The 9,772-nt window shown below is 34.7% G+C and overlaps 1 protein-coding gene across 2 annotated transcripts; it reads right to left on the reverse strand.

The window, feature by feature from the left end:
* Window positions 1-901: 901 nt before the first annotated feature.
* LOC117123063 lies at window positions 902-8,197 on the reverse strand. 2 transcript variants are annotated; one of them, XM_033268887.1, is made up of 7 exons: window positions 8,004-8,197; window positions 7,634-7,693; window positions 7,307-7,366; window positions 6,441-6,737; window positions 3,982-5,951; window positions 3,454-3,762; window positions 902-2,693 (listed from the first exon to the last, which is right to left on the reverse strand). In XM_033268887.1, the coding sequence occupies exons 1-5, from the start codon at window positions 8,025-8,027 to the stop codon at window positions 5,622-5,624; spliced, it is 771 nt and encodes a 256-aa protein (XP_033124778.1). In that variant the 5' UTR covers window positions 8,028-8,197; the 3' UTR covers window positions 902-2,693; window positions 3,454-3,762; window positions 3,982-5,621. The 2 variants fall into 2 exon arrangements, with proteins under 2 accessions (XP_033124778.1, XP_033124787.1); XM_033268896.1 differs by having other exon boundaries at window positions 7,594-7,693; window positions 8,004-8,040.
* Between the last annotated feature and the right edge of the window lie 1,575 nt (window positions 8,198-9,772).

Here is a 9,772-nt window from a genome sequence, read left to right on the forward strand (position 1 = left end):
TATTAATAATAATAATAATAATAATATTATTATTATTATTATTATTATTATTATTAATATTATTATTATTATTATTATTATTACTATTATTATTATGATAATAACTAAAGCACACTTTTAGAGTGCATACCCCGTCCATACTATAATTCTCCCTTGTATAAAATTTTCATTCATTTATTCCCTTTGGATATCGAGGTTTGGGTAGTTCCCTTTAAATGGGTCTCATATCCACACCCCGCTCCGGATCGTCACCAAATTGTAACCATTTATATATTGGAACATGAGAAACTATTCTAGAAAGATTCATTCATATCTATTTATCATTTTTTTTTATTTACGTCTGGGACGTTAGCACTTTAGATGACCTCCAAATTCACACCCAAATCTGGATCGTCACCAAAATTTAATATTTTCTTCCTTGTAACTCGGTTAAACTTTCCCGAAAGTTTCATCGGATCAGCTGATCAGTTTTGAAATATTTAGTTTAATGTGTTTCCCTTTAAATCCCTTTAATTTGTCCTCACATCCACGCCCCACTCCTAATTGTCACTAAATTTTAAAAGGCACATCTTTGGCAAATTGTCTATGTTTTGACGAAGTCTGGAAAAGATCCAAGTGACCACAGTGCTGGCCAGGAAAACCCTGCAAAAAGGTAGGAATAAACGTGTAGAAGAAAAAAAAAATATGTATAGATTTGATGTTGATCGTAGGTTAGGTAAAAAAAATTTTATCAATCTACATTAATACGTTAGTAAAATTGTCAACGCCAATAATTGACTGGTAATTCAACATTAGTGTTGAAAGTCCGTCCCTAGTCTTGGCCAAAGGTGGCCATTTTGCTATTGACGATATCCTACAATCTCTACTTATACTGGCAACAATGAATCGTATGTATAAAATATATTTTTTCGAACCGTCATTTATCCAACAATAATCTTTAATTATTATATATTAATGTTTAGCATCTTGTTATTGGTAGGTTTGAATCTTTGTTCAAAGTCTTATTTAGTAGATGTTGCACCAACATACAAACATTATATTTCATCTCTAACGACAACAAATATATATTGTACAACGTTGTAATCATCCCCATGATTTCACTAAAAATAAACTAATCCAGGCAATATATCGAATAAGTTTCTTTCACACTTTCATCAGTTATCGTTTTATTTCGGTTAATAATTATTTGATAGATATACCACCGTCATATCCCCTCGCTATTTCAATCATTGATATTTTTTTAAATAATTTCTCTTAATTTTGGTATTGTTTTTTTTTTCCTTGGCATACCTCATATTTTTTTCTAAAGCGAAGACTTTCTTTTATTTGTTTATCTGACTCTGATATTGGGAGTAAATGGAGAGATTGTATTGCATATTTAAATTTACAATTATACTTTTGTACATTCTTATTTTCATACACTAAGCCTTTAAAATATGAAAATAGTTTGTGCTACCTAGCGCTACAATTTTTAGTTATCATGCTACAACAAGCAAACTAGTCATGATCATAAAGCTACAATTTTCGATAAATCTAAATTAATTATTGAAGGTGTGTGTGAAATATATTTCAAATCACTTAAAAAAGTTATAAATAGCAGGCTAAAATAATTAATTCATATTCCTTCCATTCCATTCCTAATATATTTAAGAGTGACTTAAAATGTATCCATTAGACATGTATATTTATCACACGCATATTTTTTACTAGACTTGAAGGCATTATAATATTCATTATTAACATAAAATAACAATAGGTGTATACTACTTGTCCTCATAGTTTAGTTGGTAGAGTATACGAACGGGTCTTTGGTTCGTATCCAGTTGGGGGACATACGTTTTACTCAAATACTTATTATCCTCTTCAAATAACACTAGGCAAGGTGTATCTCCATACCAAAGGAGAAAGGGATTTGGCGTAGCGATTTCCATTTATGTTGTGAACCTCGTTGTCGAGGATTTGAACCACATACTGACCATTCTTGGCCGGCCATGTTTAGTTAGGTACTTCAGCTTTAACTGGTGATGGGACGGTAAAGTGGCTCTCACTATGCCATAAGTGCGAATATTTCATGGCTTAGAAATTAAATAAAAATATGAATATAAATATAGTGGCCGCCTATCATCAATATTGATGGTAACATCAGGTCTGTTTTACCAAGATATACAAAAGATTAAAAAAAATTACTTCCTTACAACAACTAACTTATATACAAACTGTACATAAGATGGGTTAACTTTTTATGCGATTATTGAACCATCGTGTGAACCAGGATATTGTTACTAACATATTATGTCTCGGTCTACTGCTTATGTCCCTACCAGGTCAGTCCGTGGTGCTACAATATATTTAATTCAATGCGCATCTTCCATCAGCGTAATGTATTCATCGACTTGGGCTCGTTTCACGAGATCTCGCAAAGATATTTTGTATGCAGGTGGCAAGCTCTTCCTGAGTTCAGCAACGCTGCTAGCCGTCGTATCCATTTTCTGCCAAAAAACTCCATCTTCTTTCGTGATGCCACGCTGCTGGTTCCTGATCTTCGAAAACTCAGAGATGACCTTCTCTTTGATTTCCATTATAAGTTTCAGAGAATTGACGATAGAGTTAATATTCTCCTCAAGTAGGCAGCAATCGTCGTTGATCAATGCTTCACGCAAACGATAGCTAAATTCATACATATTCATGGCTTCCTATAAGATGGTAAAGACACATACATATTAAAGGTAATTATATTCATTGTAGAAATACATTTTAGTTTGGTTTTATTTGACATTACAGTACTTGAAAAACATTAATTACAAAGAATAAACACGAGAGTCAAACACATACACCCGCAAAAGCCGGCCGCTCACAGCGTCCTATCCACGTACGACGAATCCAATTCAGCTCCCTGTAAGCGCTGATTGGCGGTGGCAGTCTGAACGGATCGTCATTAAAAACGATTGAGCGCACGTCGTTGCATTGCGTTCTCCATAGAGTCGGGCGCAGTGAGCGCACAGCTTAAAGCACAGCGATTAATGTGTACCACAAATTTTCGCAAAATATACTTAGTATCCAAATGCAATGTGGCAACTCCTAAATTATCTTTGAATATGAATAATAGATAAAAAGTGTATTCCCCAGGTGCGGTTAGGTCACCATAGCTAATGTAACACTTCACTACGTGCATACGGGCTATTGTATATCGAAGTGTTTGTATTGCAACATAAGCAATAACATTGATTATTAGGCCTGAAGTGTATGTACAGTATAATGTCATAGTACATACAGCATTATAATGAGATTGTTTTGAATTAGTAACTGTGGAGAATTCATACGACTGGAGTTTATTTTAAATCACGTGTGATTGATTTATTATAGTGGACCGTCATTGTCCCTTTTGTCATTGTCGCGCGACCCTGAATATAAATACATTGAAAAAGAAATACAATGACATGTTATCTCACCTACCTTTCTGAAATAATTTGTTATCTTCTGAAACCAGGCTGCGTCATTACCATACATATATCCAAATTTGGACAACGTCTTTATGAATTCCGCAGTGAGACTTACTATTACTTTCAAACAATCGTTGATCCCACCAATCTTGTTGTATTGCGTTAGGGTTGCTAGTTTAACGCGTTTACGCTCATTGCTTAAATTCGTCACGGCTGTATCAATTAAGGAAAACGACTGGCTAACTTTGTGGCTGGCAACTATCAGCTTTAGAGAGATATCCAGTGATCCAGGCCAATTTGGTCTTACCTCCACTAAGTTTTGCTAATAGTAGTAGAAAAACAAATAATATTGACAGGTTAGCCATACCATGGAGGACATAAGAGGTTATGATGTAATCATTTCCCTAAAAGCAAAGAGCATTTATTACTAAACTGAAGGCAAATAATTAGACTCTAAGAAAAAGTTACAGTACCCCATCAGTACCTCATCATTGATTGAGGATGAACTAATTAACAAAAATCGAATTATTGATTAACTTACACGTTTATCCTCTTCGTTTTCGAAAGTTTGGTCGAAAACGCTCATTGCGAAATTTCGAAGCTAATCAAAAATTATAAATAAAATCAGATTTCGTATTGTAGATTTCGTATTTCGTAAGAAATGGTAGACTGCTCACTCGACAAACTTCAATCCTAAGCTAACACTGTAGTACTTAGTACTTAATTTATTCTGGGTGAGGCATGCATGAAGTACATCATTGTTGACCATTCTAAAAACACAACAATTCAAACAACAGTGTCAAACCAAATTATTGTGGTGTTTTATCCTTATTGTCTTTTTATTGTCCTCTTCTTGTCCTCGCTTTACTCGTCATAGGTCAAATCTATTTTAGATTTCAAAGAAACCGTTGAAAACATTTTGGTAAACCGTACGTCAAAAACTAAAACATGACAAGCGTTATGATGAACACTTGTGCAGTACTAAATTATGAAGCTAAAAGATTAGGTTTTCGATGTGAATCTGTATTGATGAGATCCGTTTGCAAATAAGACACATTACGGAAAGACTTCGAACCAAAGATGGTACTATTTAGAAGAAAATGAATTTTGTGTCCTTAATGTTTAGAACAGTATGGAGATAAAATGTCTCTATAAGTGTCTATAAAAATATAAAATCCCCATCCCCCTACTATTACATGGATAAGGCACCATGACCGTCCCAAAATGTATTTGTGTAATTGAGGTTGGATAGGCAGCGTTATTGTGTACGGATAACAGGTGGCTCTATAGCCAAATGCTCAGTGGTGGATCCAGGAATTCGCAATCGAGAGGGCCCAGTGAAGGTCTTTCACATATTATAGTGGATCCACCCACTATCAGCCCCACCATGGTTGGGCTGATCAATTTATGATTATGGCACCTCTACATGGCCGGAAATGGCACTCTCTTAGACTTAAATTTTATTATAATTATATTTTTTCTCAATTTTTTTTATACCGTAAATTTGTTTAAATTTTAGGGGGCCCGGGCCGGCTTGTCAGCCTCCCCCACTTTTGAATCCGCTACTGCAAGCCATCTATATAATATCAGACCAGTGTGAAATTGTACTTAATGCACATGATAAATGGTGCTTTATTGTTCGAAGACAATTTATGTTTACATCGCATGAACAAATAATAAACATTTTCATGTTAAACTTAATAAACTGACAGAATTGCAACAACCAGTCTATTGCAATATTTACAACATAAACAGCATTGTACAGTACATGTATTGCATAAGTAAAACATAAATTATAATTATATAATTATAATAATTTTAATTAAAAAAAACCGTATTGTCCCGATTCCCAGAAATATTTAACAAGTCGTTCGAATACTCTACCAATTGAGCTATGACGCCAATGGTATAGCCTATACTTTTGGGATTTTTCCATTAGGAAATTCTTAAGGTTTTGGATTGTCCTTATGGGAAGTTCCAAGTGTGTGTTACAATTTCCATACACACTGTCTTAACACATGCAATTAGATATGCTGACGGTCAGGACACCGCAAATCCTCTTCTCCAATTTGTATACCATTCACTTGTTAATTTGCTCAACCATCATTTATTATTTGACCAAGAATTTATCGTGCAATGACGTGAGCTTTAAATGTCATTTCTAGTAAGCCATAAGAAATTTCACTTGTATTTTGATGCAATCGAATCAGCCTGGACTTTCTTTATGAGAAGGCGCAGTGATACTTTGTATGCTGGTGGTAAAATCTTTTTCAGTCCGGCAACACTGCAAGATGTCGATTTGATATTCTGCCAAAAGAGATTGTCTTCTTTCGAGATGCCACGTTCTTCATGCTTGATCTTGGAAAATTCGGCAATAATTCTTTCTTTGATCTCCATTATGACGTTCAATGAATCGATGATCGAGTTAATACTCTCTTCAAGTAAACAGTCATCATTTTCGATCAACGCGTTATGCATGTGATAGCTTGACTCAAACATATTCATGGCCTCCTATCAATGAAAAACCAATGTACATACAAAATTAATTCTATTAATGATGGAGATTTATAAACCAAAAATGGTGTTTGTTTTTTACGTCATTATTGAAAATTATATCGATAATGATAACAATGATTACAAATAGTATTTTGTCCTACAACTATTTAAGTCAATGCATTCTGTCTTTAGTCCATGGATTCCATAAAATCGCTATATGATATCAAACAGCTTTTATGACGACGCTGATTGGTCAATCGAGTGAGGGCGCCTTCATATTGCTTCGGGGACAGCTACGTACAATGTAACAACTGCAATGAAAACATTGTGAGGCGACAGTGTAAGGTAGTAGCGTGTGAAAACCAAGATTTTGTATGCAAATTCGTGGAGTTTAACTTGGGTAAAGTAATTATAGGGCCCAAGAACTGTTCAATCAAAGCGTCAGCAGCCCTGCTTTGTGTAACGAATAGAAATCACATAAATAATATAGATGTTGTCTTTTACCTTTCTGAAAGACTTTGCTATTTTCTGAAACCATTCCGCTTCCACACCATACATATATCCATATTTGGACAGCGTCTTAAGGAACGCAGGAGTCAGACGAGATATTTTTCTCAAACAATCGTTGATCCCATCAATCTTCTTGTAACGCGTTAGCGTTGTTAGTCTAATAACACGTTTACGCGTCACCTCTGCATCAAGCAAAGTAAAGGACTGGTGTACTTTCCGACTGGCAACAACTAACTTGAGGGAGATATCAAATGTTCCATGCCAATTCGGTCTTATCTTTCCTGCGTTACCCTGGTATAGAAAAGACAATAATGATAGGCTATTATGTCTAGTTTGTGGAGTGAGAGCTACGGTTTATGTATCATGGTCCTCTGCTTAAATACTGCTAGGCCAATGGACTTTTCTGAGGGGTAGATCAAACTTTAACAACTGACCAATCAGGACAGGACCAGGACTTCGCGCACTACGCGCTTGACCCATAATAGTGATGCCCACAAGCTCAAGTGTTTATGTAGGCTCCGTTTACGGCTTTCGATTTTTAGGAGCTTAGGTACAATATTATATCTAAAGGGTGGGGCTCAAACCTTTCCAGTCATTCCACAACCCTCCCACCCCCTTTACCACTAAAGCGTTTCTGAAAAATCCAATTCCTTTGATTTACAAATGGGGTAGGATGTTATAACAATAGTTTTGGTTATATATAATAACATTATAATCGTTATTATAACATCATAACAATAGGTTAAACATAGCGTAGTGACTAGGCCCAAGACCTAAAAATAAGTGACTAAGGCTATTTTAGCTTAAAACTAATAAATAAATCCCATACGTACATAAAAGTGTACATATGGTATACCTACACTTTCATTCTCTTCTGTTCCAACGACTCGATGAAAAACGCTCACTGCTAAAGTTTGGAGCTAAAAATATATATTTAAAGCATATCATACACAGGAGTAAGAGTAATGGTATTTAACAAAAGTTTTCAATTGGGGTATGATGTTATAACAATAGTTTTTGTTATAACATCATATTGCTATAACATCATAACAATAGGTTAAACATAGTGACTAGGGCCAAGGCCTAAAAATAAGGGACTAAGGCTATTTTAGGATATAGGCTAACTAAAAAGAAATCCCATACGTACAGAAAAAGTGTACATAGGCCTATGGTATGCCGTTACCTACACTTTCATTCTCTTCTGTGCCAGCAACTCGATGAAAAACGCTCGCTGCAACATTTTGGATCTAAAAATATATATTTAAAGCATATTATGTATACGAGTAAGAGTAATGGTATTTAAAAAAAGTTTTCAATTTGTTCTATAATTTAGACCCAGCTACATACAAGTTATTACTACACCTTCAATGGTCTTGTTTCTTTTTTTTTGTTTCTGGAAAAAGAAGTAATTTTGTTTTCTGGTCGTTTGAATAGGCCTATGCTTTTTCTTCAGCCTTTTAATTGGTCCTATTCCCCTGTAGTTTTGTTAGTAGTCCCGAATTCCATCAGCTTAGGCCTATATACCGTACTGTACTTACCAAAGAGTCATATACTTACCTCATGAACAAATCTCCTTGCCATTTTGATGACAATTTAAAGCGCTTTCCTCAGGAGTTACCGTACTTAGTTTAAGTAGGTTTTTTTTTTAGTTTCATAAAATAACTTCAACTTTCTTTTTTCTCAAAATGTCCAACTCAAAGAGCTCAATCACCAAGCGCATAGAGGCTTTTTCGCATGATGCGCTCTACAAATCCAACTATTATTATTATTTATTATTATTACTGAGTTTCACATGACCACACAAATTTAACAAAAATACGAAACGCGCATAGTTTTAAGATAGTCATAAGAAATAAATAGTCATTAATCATTATGGGGTTAGCAATAGCACAATGTTGATACCATCAGAATTCAGAGATTTTTCCTTTAAAATTTCAGATTCAGAATGTTGGGGGGCACACAACATATTTAGAATAGGTAAGTTGGTAGCGCTAATTCCAATAGGCCTATATGCACTGAAATATTAAAATTTAGTGACAAAACGGGTCCCCATACTTGAATCTCCCCTGCTTAATGCGATAGGCGGGGGAGAATGGCTGATTGACATTTCAAGTGTCTACAGCAATTGAAGTGGATATGGGTGTTATGTCAAGCGTTGACAAATATTAGAGGGAGTAGTCGAAATATCCGTTGCAATAAAATTTTAGTGTTTCTAAAGTCAAAATTTAATGTATCTGGTTTTCATTACCAATCAAAGCTGCGTCGTACTATCTAAGACTTTCTCGTTTAACCACAGCTAGCTCCACTATGTATGAGCGTTTCAGTCAGTTGTATGAGAGAAGGTGCCTGAGGGTTGGGAACTGCACGTATATCATACACGTAAAAATACACGATATAACAGGCTGTAGCAGGAACTATAACTAATACTCAGTGACTGTGACTATTTAAAGCTCTATTTCAACACCTTAACCATAGCAATTATTGTCAGCCATGTTTGGACTGACCCTCTATTATGCAGGTGTTTGTATGTGTGTTGTATAGCAGCCGAGATTGACAGACCCTGTATCTCTGTTCTTCTTATGCGTATTATCCCCCTGAAAGCAAAAGCAAAAAAAAATAATTAAAAAATAAATTAAAAAAATAAAAATAAGAAAATAAAAAAATAAATATATAAAATAGAATAAAATAAATAAATAAACAAATTGTATATGTATGTGTATTTGATGATGATGCGTGTATATGTTTCTATATGCACGAGTGTTTTTGTGAATGTATATATGATCATATTACACGTTTACATATGTGTATGTGCACGTATGTATAAGTACGTATATATGTTTACATATTTGTGTATTTATAGATAAATAAAAAAGATCATTATAAACATTTATGGTCAGTCAAGTTGAACTAATCTTGTACTACTGTATGTGTGTTTATGTGTATATATGTGTGTGGGTGTGTGTATGTATGTATGTACGGTTGATGCACATGGTGTGTGCAGATTGCAAATGCAGATATAGTTGCTCACATGGTGTGTGTATACTAGCTCCATGATACTAGTCTTATCTAGCAAGGTTTTCACACCTTGGTGACTACCAGTCCATAAAGACTAATTAATGTTTCATATTAACTTGTTAGAGAATATATACTGTGTCTGTCTGTCACCTAATTGCCTTGTCCCTGACATTTCATGAACCTGCCACCACTTTGCACCTTGACTGTCATTAATGTCAGTAAAGACTAAATAAGGTTTGTTTGATTATCTTTGTACACAGTTAGATAGGCTGTCTCTTATACACATCTAGATGTGTATAAGAGACAGGCCA

Source organism: Anneissia japonica, unplaced genomic scaffold, assembly GCF_011630105.1.
Source record: "Anneissia japonica isolate Jap-2015-1 unplaced genomic scaffold, ASM1163010v1 scaffold288292_len1863012_cov191, whole genome shotgun sequence".
Classification (NCBI taxonomy): Eukaryota; Metazoa; Echinodermata; class Crinoidea; order Comatulida; family Comatulidae; genus Anneissia; species Anneissia japonica.